At 38.1% G+C, this 21,557-nt stretch overlaps 1 protein-coding gene across 3 annotated transcripts in view; it reads right to left on the bottom strand.

Annotated features, from left to right (window-relative positions):
* The window catches only part of LOC107746640 (dehydrogenase/reductase SDR family member on chromosome X-like), a 52,842-nt gene extending 31,802 nt beyond the window's left edge, over positions 1 to 21,040 (bottom strand). Inside the window, exons 1-3 of one of the 3 annotated variants that reach the window (XM_016560937.1) lie at positions 20,685 to 21,040; positions 11,071 to 11,178; positions 7,187 to 7,255 (exon numbers count right to left, since the gene is read on the bottom strand). In XM_016560937.1, coding sequence (XP_016416423.1) covers positions 7,187 to 7,255; positions 11,071 to 11,125 — 124 coding nt within the window. In that variant the 5' untranslated portion in view covers positions 11,126 to 11,178; positions 20,685 to 21,040. Of the gene's footprint in view, positions 1 to 7,186; positions 7,256 to 11,070; positions 11,179 to 12,742; positions 12,931 to 20,684 lie in introns of those variants that run through there. The other 2 variants (XM_016560935.1, XM_016560936.1) reach the window with 2 other exon arrangements.
* Between the last annotated feature and the right edge of the window lie 517 nt (positions 21,041 to 21,557).

Raw genomic sequence — 21,557 nt, 5'->3', positions numbered from 1 at the left:
CGATCTATTAAATTAAAGTGCTTTGTCATGTTGGTGGTGACACCTCTCTTGCAACATGTTTAGCTATCACAGATATTATAGTTAGCTTTTTTGGCTTCTGATCGCAAATGTAGCCAAACTTTGGAGCGCTTAGATTAGCGAGCAAGGTCCTGGCAGATCGCTAGGTCCGATCCTCACAGATGAAGAAAAAAAAAAAAGCGCATAGGAATCGATTGGCGGAATCGAAATTTTAATTTGACAACAAGTATCCGATTCCTGATCTTAAGTATCCGATTCTGGAATCGATTTTCGATTCCCAACCCTACTCACACTAAGGCTACATTTACTCTATTTGATATAAATAACTGTCCAGTCTTCAGTTTTTACATGATCCTTAATCATTCTAATACAGCCTACTGGTTTGCTGCTCAAGACACATTTCTTTTTATCATCACTGTTGAAAACAGTTGTGCTGCTTCATATTTTTGTGGAAAATTTGATACATGTTTTCCCCACAGGATTCTTTGAGGAGTAGAAAGTTAAAAAAGAACAGCATTTATTTTAAATAGAAAATTGACACTTTTGACCAATTAACTGCATCCTTGTTGAATAAAAGTACTAATTTCTTTAAAAGAAAAAATTTTTTTTAACAGTATATAATTTTTAGTATTTTATGTGCCAGGAATGGCATACAGTTATGCAAAGCATTAGGCATGTTTATAATATTAAACCTTTTCTAACTAATGCTTCCACAATCATCACAAGTCATTCTCATTGGAAATATATACTTGTGGCGACGTTTCTGCGACACCGATATTACGTACCTTACTGCACGTTTCGCAGCAGTTTCAAAGTGAAATGCATGTTCAATACATGACCATGGCCATAGTTTTATTATGTTGGTATGCAGGGATGGGCAGTATTTATGATACATGTATTTCAAATACGTATTTCAAATACAAAATAGTATTTTGTAATTTGTATTTGATAGGGTTGATGAAAATGGCTTCGTATTTTGTATCAAAATACTTTAGTGTTTTGTAGTTTTGTAGTTTTAAAATACTGTAAAATACTTTGTAAGAAGTCTACATGATGACATCATAAAAATGCGGCCTCTGATGGGTGCCTACTCAATAGGCTAGTTTGCCCAGACTTGTTGAGATCAGAAATTTCATGCTCCCTTGTAAAAGTATTTTTTAGTATTTTTAAAATACAAAAATACAGTAGTTTATTTTGATACATGGTGTGGCTGCTGTATTTTGTAGTTTATTTTGATACACTTAAAATGAAGGTATTTGGTATTTTATTTTAAAATACATTTTGATGTATCTTTGCCCAACCCTGTTGGTATGTTGGTTGAACTGTCCAGAGAGTGTCACTAATCGTGTCGGAAATACCCCCTAAACCAAACTAAAAAGTGATATAAAAACTAATTCACTGGTGCAACCGTGCTACTTTAACTTTTTTATACGCCGGTTTTAACCGTTTTGTCAAACCGTACCATGGAATTCATACCGGAGCTCTTCACTATTGCATGAGCGACCGGGCAAATCTACCGAGTTAGAAAACGGACACATATCATATGTGATGCTAACGACAAAAGTAACAAAAGTATCAATTTTGAAATCTGGCAGCATGTTAAAATTGTTTTGAAGTCATAGGGCCAGATTTACTATCAGCTTGCGTCAGCGCAAACCCTCATTTGCCATTAAAAAACTACTACTGTCAGGATTTACTAAAGACACGCAGTGGGAAATTAGCGCTGAAAATGCGTGGACAGTTATTTTTGCGACTCACTTTATTGAATATGCATTTGTAGGAGTTTCCTTTTGATCTGTAAATTTATGCGAGGAGAATATTGAAATGAATCAAGCAATGCGATTTACTAAGATTTGCGCTTGTGAATTCACTGGTATTTGCAGCATTATTTAATGCCCTAAAAAAGCATGCCTTAAAGCAGTTGTAATTTGCACTGCTCTTGGTAGATTGTGCAGGTCATTATGGAAATGAGATATGTTGCGTCTGTGTTCTTTAATGTGCACCTTCAGTAAAGCACCCGCAGAATTTCCCCCTCCTATTGGTGCTCTAACGCTAATTTGCCCTGTTTAGTAAATCTGGTCCATAGCATAATATTCTGCAATTTTGTGCGAAAATTAAGGTTTCTTAATCAAAACTCTGGCCCTGTAAATCATACGGTGAAAAGGAATAAGTTGTTTGACTCCTTCTAATGTTCATTTCAACTGGAAACTGCAGCAATTTGTACATACAGGTACGTTTTGCAGAAATGTAGGTGGAGGCACACATTTCCAATGACAAAACCTTTACATCAGCCATCTAGAAAACTGTACCATGATGAGAAAATTTGCTTCAACAAATGTTCTTTGATATTGTAATAGTGATTATTATTTTTTAAAATATAACTGACATTAAAATACTGCAAGTCAGGCTGTTATGCAAGAACTCCTGAATCAATTTTATTACTGTAACAGTGCCAATAACTTCACACTCATAGCAGCATGATAAACAAAACTATTACTCAGATTTTTTTATAAATTATGCATGTTTAGCGAGCAATACAATAATAATTTAAACTAATGCTGCAAGTTAGTGAAAGACACAGGTTGTTATTAACATTTAATTTAAACTGAGGTAACAATAACCGCAATCTTGATTACTTTTCAATTAATTGTGAATCCCTAGGTAAATTTCATTCACTTAATTTGAGTTCAATTAAGTTCCTATATTGGACCTCAGCATGTGTCATAAAGATGCTTGTGTTCAAAAGCCTCATTCAGACTGTCAGCCCAAATCCGATTTTCTGCATATCCGGATGGAATCTGATTTGAATAACTGACTGTCCACACAGTGTACCGCAACTGTTCATATCTGATTTGTGTGTCCATAAGCGCCCTTTCGTTTTACGGAATGTGCGATGGTTTCTATGGCAATGCCATTGCGTTGTTATGCCAACGCTAAAAACAACAATAACAGCAATACAGTTGTTGTCTTAAGACATGACAACATGTTGCCGTCGTGCTGGATTATTATTATTATGGATTTTGTCTTATGAGGCAGCGCAGAAATGCAGGAAATTGGAAGGAGCGTCTTTATTCCGTGCTGCCGTCTCCGCTGGTTTCAAAAATCAAAGAGGTGCGTATACTGTATATTGTCTTTTTTCCGGATCGGATTTAGCGTAGCCTTTTCACTTTCTCACGCCACGTAAAACGTAAACACGTCAGACATTTTTGTAGAAAACATAACAAGGCCCAATCCCAATTCTACCCCTTAGCCCTTCCCCTTTCCCCTACCCCTCCGTTTCGCGCGTTCACGTGAAGGGGTAGGGGTGTCTCAATTCTCTTTTGGTTGGAGGGGTAGGGGTAGGGGAAGGGCCAGACAGCCCTTCAAACGAAGATTTTTCGGGACCACACTTCAAACGAAGGGGTATGAATTATCTCAGCGTAAACCGGCTTCAGCGGCAACATGGCTGCCCGAGCGAACAAAAAGACAAATAAATGTAAGGCTCTAATGCACACCAGCACACCAGTATAGGTGTGTGTATTGTAGGAGCTAGACGACGTATGATGAAGTGTGACAGCATAGTAGTGGTGTCCCAATTCTTAGGGGAATATTTTCACCCCTACCCCTTGACACTCTGTTTCAAGGGACAAGGGGAAGGGCTAGGCAGAGTGGTAGGGGAAGGGGTATAAAATAGAATTGGGATTGGGCCTAAATGTCTTTGCAGAAACAAGCGTGTGTTGTTGCAAACTGTCAAAGTCAAGTGGAAAAAGACAATATACTGCTAGTATACTCACCTCTTTGAGTGTTGAAACAAGCGGAGAAGGCAGCACGGAATAAAGTCGCACATTCCAGCTTCCTGCGTTTCTGATGCTGCCTCATAAAACGACATCTATAATAATAATCTAGCGCGACGGCAACATGCTGTCATGTCGTAAGACAATATCTGTACTGCAATGCAAACCGTATTGCTGTTATTGTTGTTTTTAGTGTAGGCATAACAATGCAACGGCATTGCCATAGTAACCAACGCACATTCAGTAAAACAAAAGAGCGCTTATGGACACACAAATCAGATATGAACAGTTGCGATACACTGTGCATCTGCGCTGGTTTGAATGGGCTGCTTCCAGCTAGCGCTGTGACGTCGGCTGACCCTAGTTAGCTGTGGTTGGCCTGGCCGTGCGTCACTCAGAAAACAACTGGCCAATCAGAAGAGAGGCTCATGAATATTAATTAGACAGACCAAAATCGACCTGTTCTCAGCAGAGCTCCTGAGAGAGGAGCTGTAAAAATATATTGAGATGGTTTTTGGTACTTATACCGCAAATATATATTCTTAAGGACATCAAAACCTCAAATAAAACTCCAGAAAGGTGTACAATATGGGACCTTTAAGGCAAGCCATGTCACTCAGCGGCCATCTTTAAAATGCCTCTAAGGGCATGCAAGTGCAGCTCCTATCACTTTGTATGGGGAAACATCAAATTCTCCCAAACTGTTCACAAAACTTACAAATAAATTTCATCTTTGAAATCACCAATGAAATCTGACAACAACTGTGTCATAAATGTTAGGTGCATCCCAAATCGTGTACGTATGCACTATTCTATGACGTTTTGTAGTATAAATAGTGCTAGTAGTGCGTTCACACTGAAAATTCCAAAAAGAAAAAGTGCACTTTAAATACCCGTATGATGCACTTAAATACCAGAAAAAACGAAGTGTGGAATGTTGGACACTTCATGCACTCAACTGTCGCAGCTTTAATTACATAGTGAAGGGGGAGGGGCTATCAAACAAAATAACCTTATATAATTCATACACTACATGGTTGAGTACATAGTGCATAAGCACATAGTGTATGAGTGCATAGTGTATAGTGCGTCATTTGGGACGCAGCTGTTGTTTCTTTTGCTCAAATAGTGTTATAAAAAGCTTATTTCTCAGGCTAGATCAGCCAGTGCGCACGCGCAGTCCTACGCGCACGTCTCAGAACGCTGACTGTTTCTATAGCAACCGGGACTTCTAACGGCAGCTGCAGTGACGCGCTGACTTTACCGATTAGTGATTCGCTCTTTCATTCAGAAGGCGGAGCTTTCTGCGATTGAGCGGCCATATTAAGCGTTGCATTTTTCCCCATTCAAAACTATACGAGTGACACGTCTTGGGTGTTCTATGATCTTTGTTGTGTTGAAGCAACACGCCTCTGGCAACCTTAGTGTAATTTACTGTTATTCAAAAGTGAACTAAGCGATTATATGAAATAGCTAAACATTTAAGTAAACATTTTCAAGTGTGACCTCTTTGACCCCACCAATTGTTTTTAAACCAGCAACTCGTGATGGGAGAAACAAAGCTTTTTGAAGCATTGAATCAAATGAACCAATTGCTTCGAAAAATGATTTGATGTTTCGAAGCACTTGAAACAGCACATGCTGGTGACACCTGCTGGTGAAAACGTTGTGAAAGCATCAAGAACTCAGACCAAACTTACAAAACAAATGGAAATGTTTTTTAGAAATACCTTTTTTTTTAAAATAAATAATAAACACTTAAATACTATTAAATATTAGTGTTTGTGTTATGTGTTTTATTTAAGTATAATCAAACCCTTAACACACAATGAACTAAATTAATTATTTAATGAATTAACTGATTTATGTAATTATTTAATTAATTAAGTGTTTTCATTAGAGCTGTCTATAAAAATCAGCAGGCAAGAGAAGTGTTATCAGTCAGGAGAAGGAGGTGGATTTAATTATATGGTAAGCTCATTTTTTTTATTTTTAAGGTATGATGTGATTTGTAGGTTGAAAGTACTGAATGTTTTTACACATTTTTAAACTATATAGCCATCTGTGTTAAAGGGAAGTTATCTTTTGTTTAACCCACAACATCTGGCCCTGAATTCTTTATTTTTTTATAGTAAAATTTCATGGGATTTCATGTCACATGATTAGCTGGGTAACCAGAAGTGGTTCATTGGTTCACTTTGAGATCAACACCCCCTAGTGGTGAACCATCGGAGTTTCAAAACGTTTCGAAACAGTGTGACGTAACGAAGCTTTGTTTGCTAAAATCACGTGACCTGGCCGGTTTGATACGCGCTCCGAAACACTGATTCGAAACAAAAGATTCGCAAATGTTTCGAAGCTTGGTGAAGCAGTGTTTCGAACGTGCCCATCACAACCTGGAACAGCATTCTTTTTTATTAACCGGCCACGGCAACATTTAGACTGTCCAATTAAACAGCAGTAAACATCTTGAATAAGACAGCTGCTTGACTTTAAAGTTCCTTTACAGCAGTCGGAGGCCATTTTAATTACATGTCTTATCTTTGTCAGCTCAGTCTCTCTTGTTTTCCTAAAACACCTCCTCCGTTTAACTGGATGTGATGTCTAACCCTCATTAGGTGATTGTAGCCGTATAAAGAGTGATCATGTGTCATTATTAGACCAGCTTAGAGAAGTACAGTGACAGATCATGCTGAGCAAAGAGCCTCACATACATACACGCACATAAACAGACCTACAGCCAGGCCTTTGCTTGTTTTGAAAGACCCATTTCTTGTTAGCACATCCGTCATTTTCGCAGCATCGTTTTTTTTCCCCTCTGAATCAAGACCAATTTCAAAACTGGTATTTAAGGTTATGGTTTTAGACAAACTGACCCTAGATGAGGGCAGAAGGACAGCTTCCCTCCAGTGCATTATTTCTCAACTTTAATAGTCCTATGATGAAAGCTAGAAGTGAAAACCGACGGACCTGTTCTCGACTAGCAGTTAAAAATCCACGTGGGGGAGGGGTGGATACCGCAGGGAAGTGAGCGCGCCTTCATCCGAACTGCGGCTCTCAATATCCCATCTACATTACAATGAGGTTATGGTTCTTCAGCGAACACAATCATCAAACATCTCTCTCTTGGTAGTCTTCTGCTTGCTCTCACACATTCTTCCAGTAAACACACCAATCCAAACATGGCAAGAAAAATTATCCTGTTTAGCAGCAAATTAAGTAGCATCAGGTCATTGCGGAGTAAATCATCACCTCAAGGAGACCGTAAAGGTCAGGATCACCGATGGAGGAGGGTACATGATGCTTGGGAACTTACAGAGCCTTTCTTACACAACCGACCACTTAAAACCCCCAGGCTTTTCTAAGACATTTAACTTGAATTGAATGAATTTTACCTTTTCCTTGATTTAACTCTTCTCGGATCTTCTTCACTGCTGCCAGACCCTCATGTTCTTCATTCCCAGCTGAAGAAGAGAAAAAAAAAGATAGAAAAGGACCATATTAAGCATACTAATAAATATCACGCTCTCATATATTATATATATATATATATAAAAATTAACTTAAATGATTTTAGCAAATGGCTGCAATATAACAAAGAGTGAAAAATTTAAGGGGGTCTGAATACTTTCCGTACCCACTGTATATATAAAATGTAGAATGTATATTAGCGAATCAGTAAAAACACAAATGAATATCATAGATAAATCTGCTTTCTAAGTGGATTCCCCTTTATTTGCTCAAGGCGCATTTAGTAGTTTGGTGCTAATTTAAAAAGTTTGAAACATTAAAGGGTAAGTTCACCCAAAAAAGAACATTATGTCATTAATTAGGCTACGCACCCAAGTCGTTCCAAACCCGTAAGACCTTCGTTCACCTTCAGAACACGAATTAAGATTTTTTTGATGCAATCCGAGAGCTTTCTGACTGCATAGACAGCAACGGATCGGACACATTCAAGGCCCAGAAAGGTAGTCAGGACATTGTTAAAATAGTCCATGTGACATCAATGGTTCAACCCTAATGTTATTAAGCTACGAGAATACTTTTTGTGCACAAAGAAAACAAAAATTACGACTTTATTCAACAATTTCCTCAGCTTCCGTGTCAGTCTTCGACCTGTGTTCATGAGAGTACCACGACGCATGCACGTGATGCTGCTGACACAGGAGCCGACATTCTGATGTAGAACATCCTTCTCTCTTAAGTCCCGGGACACACCAAGCCGACGGTCGGCCATCAGTGAGCGTCTGTCGGGTTAGTTTGTTTGGTGTGTTCCACACGTCAGTTCTCGTCGGGCTCACGTAATTATGTTGAATTGGCATCGGAGCCGTCGGCGCGAGTGAGAACTCTGATTGGATGTTCAGTTTAGCGAACGAGTCAGTGCCCGAGAATTAAAGTGAAAGTGATGAAACCGAGTAAATGCATGCAGCACAATTAGACGGCTGTTCTAATGTTACTGTATGTGATCTTACCCAAGCATTCTGATATGCGAATATTTTCATAAAATGAGCCACTTCAAATTAAGAAAGTTATCAACATAACTAATATTCAAAATGGTAGGCAAGCGCTGCTTTGTTTACGTTTTGTATATCTGCGTATATCTCTTATATCCTTGTTTCCATTTCTTCTTTTTAGGGATGCACGTATCGGGCCCGATACTGAGCTCTTGTGCTCGTACTCGTACTCGTTAAAATGCCCCGATACCAAACGCTGATACCACACAGCATGTGATAAGTGCCATATTCAGACAAAGAAACACAGACAACAGAACAACAGACAGCAGAATGGAGTTATTAAAGATTAAGGATGTCTACGAAGTACATGTATGCAATGAATATAATGTTAAACATTCAGTATTAACGCCTGTATAGCTGATGTGCGCGAGCAGATAAGCAAATCTGAGTAGATTGTGTGCGCGGCGGCGGCGCAGATGCGCGAGCTTGTCGAGTGAATATGCCCTTCTCACAGACATCACTGGAACGGCCTGTGTGAAATGCGCTAGGCTGTAGCCTACTACTTGTCCCTCTTATTCTGCACCAGTACAAATACGTGCACGTGTTGCGGGTTTGGTTTCTGTACCCAATATTTAAAAAATGTACAAATGCAATAAAAATATCGGTATCGGTACTCAGTATCGGCAAGTACCAAAAATAAAAGTATCGTATCGGGCGAGTACTGGAAAAAGTGGTATCGGTGCATCCCTACTTCTTTTTAATGACGAATATATAATATTGACAGCTGTTAATATAGACAGCTATTTCCTCTCACGCAGGCGCAAAACAAACACGTGTTAGTTTGCAGTCAGCTGTAGTCTGTGCGGTGTGTTCAAGTGCCGATTTTGGTCCAGACGCTGCCAACGCGAGGCGACAACACCGTCGGCTTTCGTCGTTCTTTTAAGTCGGCTTGGTGTGTCCTGGCCTTTAGTTCATCGTCTGTATATTCTGGTTCAAATAAGTAAGGCTGGGCAAAAAAATTGCAAGTGATCGTCTCTGTCGAAATCTTCAGAAAAGTTTACAAAGACTGTTTTATGTACAGCGTGTGTCTTTTTCTGCTTGTAAACACAGCAAAGTGCATTCTGGTTCTACTACAGAAAGCTGGCTCTTGTGTCGGTCGCTCCACGCGCATGTGTCGTGGTACTCCTGTGAATGTGCATCGAAGACTGACAAGGAAGAGAAAAAATAGTTGAATTATTTTTGTTTTCTTTGCGCACAAAAAGTATTCTCGTAGCTTCACAACATTGCAGTTGAACCACTGATGTCACATGGACTATTTTAACAATGTCCTGACTACTTTTCTGGGCCATAAAACGTTTCAGTTGCTGCAGGGTCAGAAAGCTCTCGGGATTTCATCAAAAATATCTTAATTTGTGTTCTGAAGATGAACAAAGGTCTTATGGGTTTGGAACAACATGAGGGTGAGTAATTAATGACAGAATTTTCATTTTTAGGTGAACAGTCCCTTTAAAAAATAAATTGTGTTTTTGTGAAGAATCATCTGAATGGTTTACTGTCACATGAGATGAAGACTGTACTCCATTTTTTTTTTTTCTTCTAAAAGAAGTTTTTTAATTAGATGTATTTCGGCATGTTGAAATGACGTTAAATGCAGTGTTTCACTAAACGCTAGAGAGAATTCTTACTCTCATTGGCTGCTGCCCCTGTAGTAGTGTAGTTTTTTTTTTTTTGTGATGCAAAGACCAAAAATTAGACAGTGGAACACACTTATTACCAAGATTTACCAGCAAAGACAACATTGGCAAGGCAAACACGAGGTGGAAAGATATGATGAAGGAGAAAATCCTGAGTAGTAGTGATGACAAAGTTGCTTCTTTTTTTGTTGGACAGCTTAGGGAATTAATTATTTTATAGACTGCTCTCTAAAACTCAAGTATCAATGTCATTTACATAAAACTCAGAGACAATCATGCTGAGCCATGTTGACTGAAATGACACAAAACACAGTAATGTTAATGCCAGCTAAAAAATTACTGAATGCACCTTCAATCAAATTCTTCAAAAATGTATTTCAAGGAAACATACTCCCTTTATATATAAATTCATATATAACGTGGATGTTTCAGGGCACATTATCAGAAAAATAAGGTATTTTAAATACAGTTTTACAAGGTAGCATATTACCACTTTAATTCTTAATATAAGTAACATACTGTTAAGGTACTAATGAGCAACATTTAGGAGTAGATGATGTACAAAAATATACCTTTGAGGATAGGCTCCTTCCCCAGTGACAAACAATTTTATCATTTTTTTCTGACAGTTTACCAACAAAGAGGCAAAGCTTTACCTCAGGTTTCAAGCAGCAATTGCACAACAATTTTAGCACACAAACTTTTACCAACAGGCTTTAACCAAAAAAAAGTACATATACAAATTCTGTCAAGTTCTCTTGCTACACATACAGTACCCTAAGAAACCTGTCCTGCATTTGAATGAACATCTGCGGAGAGTTACTCTTGCATAAGCCCTTCTTATTGCCTTTTATGTGACGCCATACTTCAGGAGAGAGCTCTTATTGATAATGCGGACTGGCAGGGAGAAAAAAAGGGGGGAAACTTTGGGTTGGTGCTCCGTTAGCACCAGTCATACTTATAACTGACTGTATGTAGTATGGAAAATATTAAAAATCAATCAGAAGTAGCAGAAAACCAAATAAAAGGCTGCATAACTACAAAATCTGATCTGTAAGCTGGAGTCAAGACACCAGTGAAATGGATTTGGTTCAATGATTTGTAATCAGGTATGAGATGATACTATACCAATGACCACATGCATGTCCAGGCTGGCTAGATGTCTGGAAATCTCATATCCCATTCCTCTGGCTCCCCCTGTAACTATGGCAACCTTTCCATTCTGCTTGGGCAAATCTGGGCAAGACAGGAAATTATGAAAAAATTTGAAAATTATGATTTTTAATTTTTTTGTAATATCTAAAAAAAAAAGATGTTTTACACTGACAAGGACTGTCTTTGTTTGGGACATATCCTGTCATCCCTCTGTGAGTGTTCTTGGATGTGCCGTGGTCTCAGGGATCATTAAATGTAGAAACGGCATCCTATACTGATGTACTGAGAGCAGCATAACCTGCTTTTGTGATAAGCCTACTAATGATGCTATTCCTTCACTCTTTTGCTTTATGGGTACTTATTATTATTATTATTATTATTATTAAAAATAATGAAAAACAAGTGCACTTGTGCATTTTATCAGAGAAATTATGACAAACATCACTGATAAGCAATGTTACTTTTTGTTGCCGTTTCCATGTTAAAATGTCCAGTTAAAATTAGTTAATTGCAAAGCTTACATTTTTCAGAACATAGTCCAATAATGTAAACAAGTCTTAAAATCAGTGTTTCTTAATCATTCTTTTTTTTTCTTTCTTTTTTTATAGCTAATCCGATCAGGCTTCAGAAGATTTAAATATTTCTGATACAAAAGACCATTGTGAGGATGGATTTGAGTCTAATCCTTTTGCTTTGCGCTGGGACATGGTTGCACTTTAACAGTGATTTAAATTTTTAAAAAGAGCCGTCTACAATCGCAATGGAACAATCTTAAGTAGAAACATGTGATTAGTTTGTGATAATGCATACATCACTGAATCTCTGGCAACACTCTAAATTACCCAGAGTATTCTATAAATTAAATTACATATTCTTTAATAAATGGGCATAAGTATGTAGACTATAATTTAAATCCAGCATTTCAGCCACAGGCTAATAAACTTATAAGACATTTAAAACAAATACATTATAAATACAGTACATTTCTAACTATTTAGGTGAACACCAACATCAACCCATATTATGTAATCACTTTTAATGAAATGTATTATAAAGTGTCTTTATAAAAAGACCTCAGCTTTGGAGTAAACAGGTCAAAGGTTACAGTCGGCTATGTTTAGATAACAAAAGAGTTAGCAGCCATACTATGCAAACTCATAAACTGTTTCAATATCAGAAAGTATGAGGATATGTTAAAAGAAAGTAGACTAAAAAAAAAAACACACTGTAAACGGTAATAATTTATCTCTAATCTCTCATATCTTTTACTGACTTTTTTTTTTTTTTTACTCAGTAGAACAGAAATAACAGTCTCCTTTCATTAACTTACACCTTTCACCATACAGTATAAGTGAGTGGGGACTGATTCTGTTACTCTGCCGTGCAACTAATTTTGTTTATCGAAAAAAAAAACATACTGGTTCGGAAGAACATGAACGTGAGCAAATAAATGCAGAATTTTTGTTTTCGCGTGAACTGTCCCTTTAAGCGCACTTCTCACAAAGCGATTCTAAACGTCCCCAATCTACACCTGACACTGACAGCTCCTAACTAACGTTACTGAATAACTGTTTGAGCTGCTTTTCGACAATAAAACAAGCGCCCGTCAGATCACTACAAATCCGTGACCATAAAAACCTCTAACCTGGCAGGATGAAGGATCTGTTGAAAAGCTGGTATAGAAGAACTTTGACGCCGTCTAAGTAGAGTCTGATGAAGCCGAGGATACAAGGCAAAAGCCACCACATGTTTGAAGATGACAGCGAGTGTCTCAGTATTTACACTCCGTGCTGAAGTACAGCAGGATTATCAGACGTTTGTTCGATAGTTCCGCTTTCTACGTCAATCACCGTAGACAATGCTAGCATGTGTGGAAATATTTAAACCATGTGTGTTACAATTTACCCCGCCTTACTTTGTGCCCCGCGCTCCCCCTAACCACTACCAAGAAAGGGCGAAACAAATGTAGCTGAAGAAGATTACCAACAAACTTTTAAGAAAAGTAAATAGTGCAGTCTAAGGAAGCCCATTTCCACGACGGAATAAAAAATCTCACAGTTCAGTCTTTTTTTTTTCATCGCAGTTTTGAGAAAACAGCACGTTTATATCGCTGACTTTTTTTCAGTTCTGAGAAAACGCAGTTCTGAGAAAACAGCAAGTTTATATCGCTGACTTTTTCCCTCAAAACTGCGAGAAACAAAGTCTGAATTGTTTGATAAAAAATTGAAATTGACTTTTTAATTTTTTTATTCTGTGGTGTGGTGGAAAGGGCTCCATACAGTGTAGTTAAAGGGATAGTTCACCCAAAAAAAAAATCCAGTTAATGTAAGTGAAGTGACATGTGGCCAAGTATGGTGACCCATATTTGGAATTTGTGCTCTGCATTTCACCCATCCAAGTGCACGCACACCGTGAACACACACCCGGAGCAGTGGGCCATGTGCTGCGGCGCCCGAAGAACAGTTGGGGATTTGGTGCCTTGCTCAAGGGTCTCACCTCAGTCGTGGTATTGAAGGTGGAAGAGAGCGCTGGTTATTCACTCCCACCAGCAACAATCCCTGCCGGACCTGAGACTCGAACCCGCGACCTTCGGGATACAAGTCCGACTCTAGCATAACATAGTGTAGCATAAATAAATAATAATAAAAATAAATACTATGACACACAATGGGTACAAGAAACTGTTTGATTACTCACATTCTTCAAAATATTGTGAAGAAATTCACAACTTGAGAGTGAGTGAATGATGACAAAAATGTTCATTTTTAGGTGAACTATCCCTTTAAGAGATAGCCTACCCTGAATAAAAAGAGAGATTTTAGTGGCCAGTGCAGATCTAATAACTAGAGAGCTAGCCAACATAATGCAGATAGATACCCTATAATAAAATTTCATGATAGGAAATAAGATAAAACTGCTAAATTTAACTGAACTGTTTTTTTCACAATATTTACTCAAAGTTCACAATTTATTTGCACTATTTTTAAATGTAACTAGGTGGAATAACCTTCCATGTGTGTGTGTGCGTGGGATGACCTTAATTGGCCAGTTGGGTACAGTTGGGTACAGTTGGGTACAGTTATCAGCCGATGCAGATTAAATATTGATAGACTGATAGATCAAAATCTCTTATATGTTATGCAATGTTATTTTATGATGTATGATGCAAATGGGTGATATAGGCCATTCTGTACGAGTATGCTTTTAATCACCTTCCAGCCCATTTCCCCCCTGTAAATTTCAGTTTATTTTATTTAATATAATTTTTTCCCCCTACATTTTGTAAACTGGGGAGACCCTCAAATTTAGCAGTTTACTTTAGATTCTTCTCTAAATAAGTAAAACTCCAGTACTGAGGACCCACCTACCTGAATGTTTTAGATATCTCACTAATTAAAACACCTTGATTCAACTCATCAGCTTTTTAATGTGTTAATAACAAGACCTCTTAAAACATTCTGGGAAAACTAGAGCTGGGATATAGATGCGTCAGATGTTCTCGCGCCATTGAATTACACAACACAAGATGTGCTTTTGGAACATTCTCAAATCTTGCTGGATAACATGGATCATCAGGTTTTAATTGTGGAGACGCCAAATCACCAGCTTAAGTTCTGCTGTCAATTACCAAGACATTTTGAAATTCATGTTCATTTTTCAGTTAAAACTGTCACTTGAATTGTTATGCTGATAATAATTTGTCATGAAAATAGTTATATTAGAGAAATGCTCTCTCCCTATAATATATATATATATATATATATATATGAATAATCTCTGGCTGTTATACTCTATATTCTTGGCAGTTTTTTTCTGTTGGGAGCAAACAGGTATTTATGTAGCCTACTGTCATACAAGGGGGATGTGTGCCATGAAAACCCCTCAAGAGAGAGAAACGCAAACCTGGAGCTCAGCTTTGGTGCAGTGACAGCAGGTTGTAGGGAGAATCCTTGATGTTTGACTAGTACTATGTAAACAGACATTTTCTACTGGAAGTGCTCTCAGGCCTTATACGTAGGGATTTTGTCTGAGAAAAGAGGCTGAATGTCTTAGATTGTGGAAACTGAGCAATTTAAACATGGACCTGTTACTGAATTTTTATAATGTTTGCGAATTCAGGGGGAAAAAAGGAAAATGTTGGACATGGGTCAAAGAGGCTGAGGTGTGACAAAATGACAACTTGGTTTTCCACATCGGCACTCAGGAATTGTCCTCAATGCCACTTATCAAAACTAATAATTATGTGCCACTGTGACCTGAGAAGCTTCTGTCTTGCTTCCTCTCCTTGTCTTCATCTCTTTTAGCAGGCATGTTGCTTTATCCTTTCAGGGCCAGGGAGGTTGCTTCCCCTGAGCGTGTTCTAACACTGACCTGAATCCCTACTCACACTCGTTCTTTCCAGAAGTGCTAAGCCTCCAGACAAACAAGCACTCACGCATAAACTCGATCTTCTCTCTCCCTCTTTTCCTCTTACTCTGGATGCTGGATAGCAAAACAGCTGTTGTATTTCTCCTTTCAGAGTTTGTTTGTATCTGCAGACTCCTTGTCAGAATGCATTCAGAACAACAGCACTTTTAACCTGGGAGCTCCAACCCTCCCCCATCTCTCACTCTACCGCTTCTTATTTTCTCTCTCTCTCTCCAGTTCCACTGTTCCAAGAACAGTTGTGTAATTTGTTACATATGCGCACATGGAGTGTAGTTGGCATTCAGAGCATGAGTGAAAATTCTGTCATTATTTACTCACCCTCATGTCATCCAAATACAGTACTTTCGTAACCAAAACTTAGATCCAAAAAGATCATAAAGGCATCATAAAATGAATCCACATGAATCAGGGGGGTTACGTTTTGTGAAGATCTATGATTGCTTTGATGACAAGATTTAATTTAGGCTTTTATTTACATCTAAACAATGATCAAAAAACATCACGTATGGTAAACACGGAAGCTCAAATGTGAGTGGATTCATATGGATTCATTTTACAATGCCTTTATGATTATTTTGGATCTTCTAAGTTTTGGTTACATGGACTTTTAATGGAGGGACAGAAACCTCTCAGGTTTTAGTTCAAATATTGTAATTTGTGTTTTGAAGATTAACCAAAGTCTTACAGTTTCGGAACAACATAAGGTTGAGTAAATTATGGCAGAATTTCCATATTTTACTTACATTAATAATAATGTAATTAATCAATTTGGCATTAGGACTTATTTCATATCACCTCTCAGCTTCATACTGTTATTGATAGTGGTGTTAAGGCATGAATATAATGGGTAGCTGTGTTACAATTTAATAATATATCATTTATTTTTCTGTCCTCAACACAATCATTGCAAAATATGTATGTACAGTATGTCCGTATGCATGTATTTATTTAAAACATAGTTACATGAATGGAGCTGTGGTCATTTTGTAAAGAATACAATGATACAAGAACCAATTTGGTGTATGTATATATATATATATATATATATATATATATATCCTATATATGCTCAGGTGTGATTTTGGCCCATTCTTCCACACAAACAGTCTTCAAATCTTGAAGGTTCCATGGGCCTCTTCTGTGAACTCTAAGGCTCCGTTCACACTACAAGCGTGAACTTGTTCTATTTATGACGTACTGACACAAAGTACGTCATAACGGTGACGGTGGCCGTTGGCAACGGATGGGGCGTGTCCAGCGATGCGACAAAGTTAGGGATCCTTCAACTTTATGCAAAAGAAGAGCGACTTTCGGGAGCGACAGCCAATAGGAAAGAAGACGCAGAGCTCATGTGATCGTTCTCCTCTCAGCCATAGATAAACATACGCAATGGGAAAAAAACTAGGCTCTGTTTCTCATTCATTTTTGTTTGTATGTACGGATTTAATTCATATTTATATTATATTTCGTCCTTTTGCCTCCAAAATGTTTGTATTTAACGACAAACGACAAAGTCGCTGCTAGTGTGAACATGCCGTAACTTTAGCTGTTGCGGTGCGACAACTGTTGCGTTCGGTGTAGACACGGTGTAATAGATTTTCTATTGGATTCAAGTCAGGTGATTGGCTGGGCCATTCTAGCAGCTTAAAGCCTCGTACACACCGGGACGATTATTGCGCGTGCTTATCGCCAACGTTTTTCGACGCGTCTTTTGTGTTCATACCCAAGCGATTTTCGCTGGCGATGAGTTGAGTGAACGTGCAAATTCATTCCCTGATATTAGATGGCGCTTAATGAAAAACAGAAATACCCCGGTACACATCGAATCCTATTTGATCAGCAATTCCTCTCCATAACAACTCCCTTTTATGGAGATTTTTGTAGTCCCTGTCGCGTTTGTCATACAACAACATACAGAACTACCACATTTTGCTATAAGTTTGATTGCATCATATAATAATTGCTGTTAATAGTGTTCATCGTCTGTTTGATTACGTCTTTAATTGATTTTTCCGTACATTTCTGCCATATGTACATTGACTGACAGTCACCACTGATAAGCTAAATATTGTAGAAACGTAATTTGCTGTAAAGTTGCTTTGCAATGATTTGTATCGTGAAAAGCGCTGTACAAATAAACTTGAATTGAATTGAATTGAATCTAGGCACGTGAACAAAAGCGCCAATCTCATTGTTCGGCCAGTTTTTAACGCAGCCCGTCAAACCAAAAAAACGAGCCCGAGGCGGTTTTTAAAAAATTACCCTTTTACGCCTCGCGTTTTGCACGTCGGTGTGCACACTCACATTGGCGCCCTTTGTTTAGTCACGAGGCGTTAAACGTCGCGATAATCGCGTGCGATATTCGTCCCGGTGTGAACAAGCCTTTACTTTCTTTCTCTGAAACCAAATTAGAGTTTCCTTGGCTGTGTGTTTGGGATCATTGTCTCGCTGGAATGTCCACCCTTGTTTCATCTTCATCATCCTGGTAGATGGCAGCAGATTTTTATCAAGAATGTGTCTGTACTTTTTTCCATTCATCCTTCCTTCAATTATATGAATTTTGCCAGTGCTACACCTTGATGTTTTGGGGTGATGTACAGTGCCATTTCACCTCCAAACATGGTGTGTATTATGGCATCCAAGTTATTTTCACTCCTCTGTCAGAAATCTTGCAAGGAGCACCTGGTCGTGGCCGGTTTATGGTGAAATTATGTCCTTTCTACTTTCGGATTACGGCCTCAACAGTGCTCACTGGAACATTCAGAAGTATCGAAATATTTCTGTAACCAATGCCATCAGTATGTTTTGCAACAATAAGGTTGCAAAGGTCTTGAGAAAGCTCTTTGCTTTTACCCATCATGAAATGTTTCTTGTGTGACACGTTGGTCATGAAACACCTTTTTATAGGCCATCAGTTGGGACTGAACTAACTAATATTAATTTCCACTGACAAGGGGCAGGATTGCTTTCTAATTACTGATAGACATACACACACACAGACACACACACATCAATATGCATGCCAATATACAAGTTTAGTTAAAGACTTTACATCATTCTATTATCTCTCTCTTGCACAAACACATAAATAATATACACCTAGAAACATTACATATCAAATTGTTTTTATTATCATTATACGTTTTTTTTTATTCAACTCTAATGATTTTATATTCAGCCGAGGAATAAGACGTCTTCAACAAGCACAATGAAATCTGGGTTAACTACAACCTATCTGCCCTCTACTTGTCCTTCAGATAGGAAATGTAAGCGCTTCATTGGGTTCTGTCGGTATAGCACTTCATTGTCACTGATCTGGGTCTAGTGGTTCTTTCTCAAGCTCACTTGCATAGGTGGCCCAGGTTCGAGGGCAATTTGGCAGCTGGACACGCTCATGATGCGCTATGGTGACTGTGCTGACACTTGAGATTCCTCTCACGTTCAGAGCGGAGTATTTAATCGGTGAGTCACAATGCTCGTGGCATGAAATTGTAGCCGTTTTGCAAAAGAAGAAATAGATAAATATATATATAAAAAATTGAAACGATAATGCATAATCAAAGCTTTGCCGACTATGGACCATCTATAGGCTATACATTGGTGAATTAAAACAAAAAGAACAAATATAAAGACATGAAGCTGTAGCAATGAGTTCTCACTGAATCTCTCCATAACGAATGTCTGAAAGCATGAACCAAATTCCAAACGCTCTCACATCTTAAGCGCACAACAGGCGAACCACAGGTTTCTATGGCAAGCCGTTTATCGCATAAACCCAACTAGGCTATTGCCTATCTATTTTTACGTTTCTGTATTTTCATCATATATTCAATATTACTAATAACTGAACTAAAATTGGCCTTTCTGACTAGCTACATATATAAAATCAATTCTAGCTTGAGATAAATGTTACCTGGTGACATATAGGTACGAGTATCCAATTATAAATAAGCTCTTAAAAGGATATTAACTACTGAGAGTTACTAGTTCCAGAAATCCTGGGTTTGGAGGGATTGAAGTTTAGCTCTAATTCCAATCAAACTCATCTGAACTGAAGTAATCACCTGTCTTCAGGATTAGTAAAATCATCCAAGTAGGTAAACTGGGACAAGCTTGAGCTAAACTCTGCAGGACGGTGGGACTGCAGGATTGGACAATCCTGTACTATCTGAAACAACTGAAATACAATAATCTGTGAATAGTTGATAAAAGATACAAATAAATTATTGGGAAAAAATGCATTCAATTTGTTGCCACTAACAATGGAATATTGACTGTAACTGTTAAGCAATGGGATAAGTACTAGTACAAGTACTAATTGAATAGACAGCCTTAGTGACTGCTGTAATATGGAATATAAATACTATCCATTGAATAGTGGAAATTGAAAAATGCACTTGTTAATATTGGATTACTCGTTACTAATTATACATACAGCCTGAACCAAATAAATAAATAAATAATAATAATAATAATAATAATAATAACAAAATATGGTTTTATTGAATACATGTTAAATAAGCTTGTCATAGGTTTCCATAAACTTCCAGTGCGATTAACTGGTATAAGATATTTGCTTTAGTGTATCTGACAGCAAAAAAATGAGACATCCATAAACTGTACACCATAAGCAGGCGGCACTCAGATGATTCCATGCTTAAAAACCACTGACAGCCCTCGATATCATATCTCAACTTTTATTGTTCATTTTCGCTCATATAGCGTTTTTGCTCTCTGTTGTCTATTTGGGAAGGTAAGAATTTAATTTATGAAATGTGATACAGTACTTGCATATAAACTTAATGAGCAAACAAGTTCTTTTATCATTAATGGCAGAAAAAAGTCCACTGAATTTAATTTAAACGTGAATAAGGTGCAGTGTTGTTCCCTTTTTGAGTCCCCGATTTCAAATTCAAATTAGTTTAAAAAGCTCAAAATCGGACATGTGGAATGATTTGAATTGGTATGCGTCTACATTAACAGGTGGGAGGAAAGCAGATTTTTTTCAATGGTTACCGACAGCCAGTGAAGCGCAACACGTTAGTGGAAAAGGACACCCCCAATCAACGTCAGTATATTAAAACAAAAATACCGAATCAGTGCTGTCCACTCTTAATTCTCATTCCAGGAGTTTATCAGGTTAGTAACAGGGAACTTACCAGAGTCACCTTTTGCTCCCTTGTTGATCAGTGCCAAAGCTTGGACACCCGGTGCATGTCCTTAAAGACGCATCCAATAATGTCAATCAAATTCCGTGATCACAATCCACATCTCGACAGATATACCATAATATCACGTACAAAATGAGCAGGATCGCAAAAATAAACAGTGCAACCAGTATTGCTTTGGTGACTGGGGATATTAAAGACTGCATGATACCGGCGAGCTGGAGAAAGCAGACACCGTGAGCGCAAGGAAGATGGATACACGTTCAGGCGCCAGCAGCGTCCGATCCGGTCCGCATCTGCACTGGTGCGTGCCGAGTGGGGAACCTAGAGTGAAACGCGTGGGATCTTCAAAAACATGACACGCGAAAGAGCGCTGCCTCATGGTGATCTCTCACACCATTTGCGCAAGGGGGCACGATACTCGGGTCCCTTCAGGATACCCATCATCCAATAGTGCTTGCTCAAATTATAGAATAAATAAATAAAATCTTAAATGATAAGAATGTTAATGTGATGTAGTAATGTTAATGTGTGTTAATGGCTCTTCATAATTAGGTTGCGTTACAAAGTGCTTTTTTTATAAAAAACAAAAAAAACAAAAAAGCAAACCTTAATAAGTTTGAGGGTTTTTGTCCAACAGATGAGGTGTCCTTGAATTATATTCTAACCAGATCCGTTGACAAAGATGACAATGGGTTGTGTTTTATTTCAACTTTAATCCCAACTGTGCTAGTCAAGTCATGTAACCTATCCGATAATGGTGATTCTCAGTGAGTCAGATCAGAAATATTTACCATAGTTAAATTCATCCTGTAGAGCTGCTTGGACGCTTCTATTGTTGCAACGCGTTCGATTAACACTAGA

The sequence above is a fragment of the Sinocyclocheilus rhinocerous genome, unplaced genomic scaffold (assembly GCF_001515625.1).
Source record: "Sinocyclocheilus rhinocerous isolate Xijiao unplaced genomic scaffold, SAMN03320098_v1.1 scaffold1641, whole genome shotgun sequence".
Lineage (NCBI taxonomy): Eukaryota > Metazoa > Chordata > Actinopteri > Cypriniformes > Cyprinidae > Sinocyclocheilus > Sinocyclocheilus rhinocerous.
This window is presented reverse-complemented; position numbering and strand designations above follow the sequence as displayed.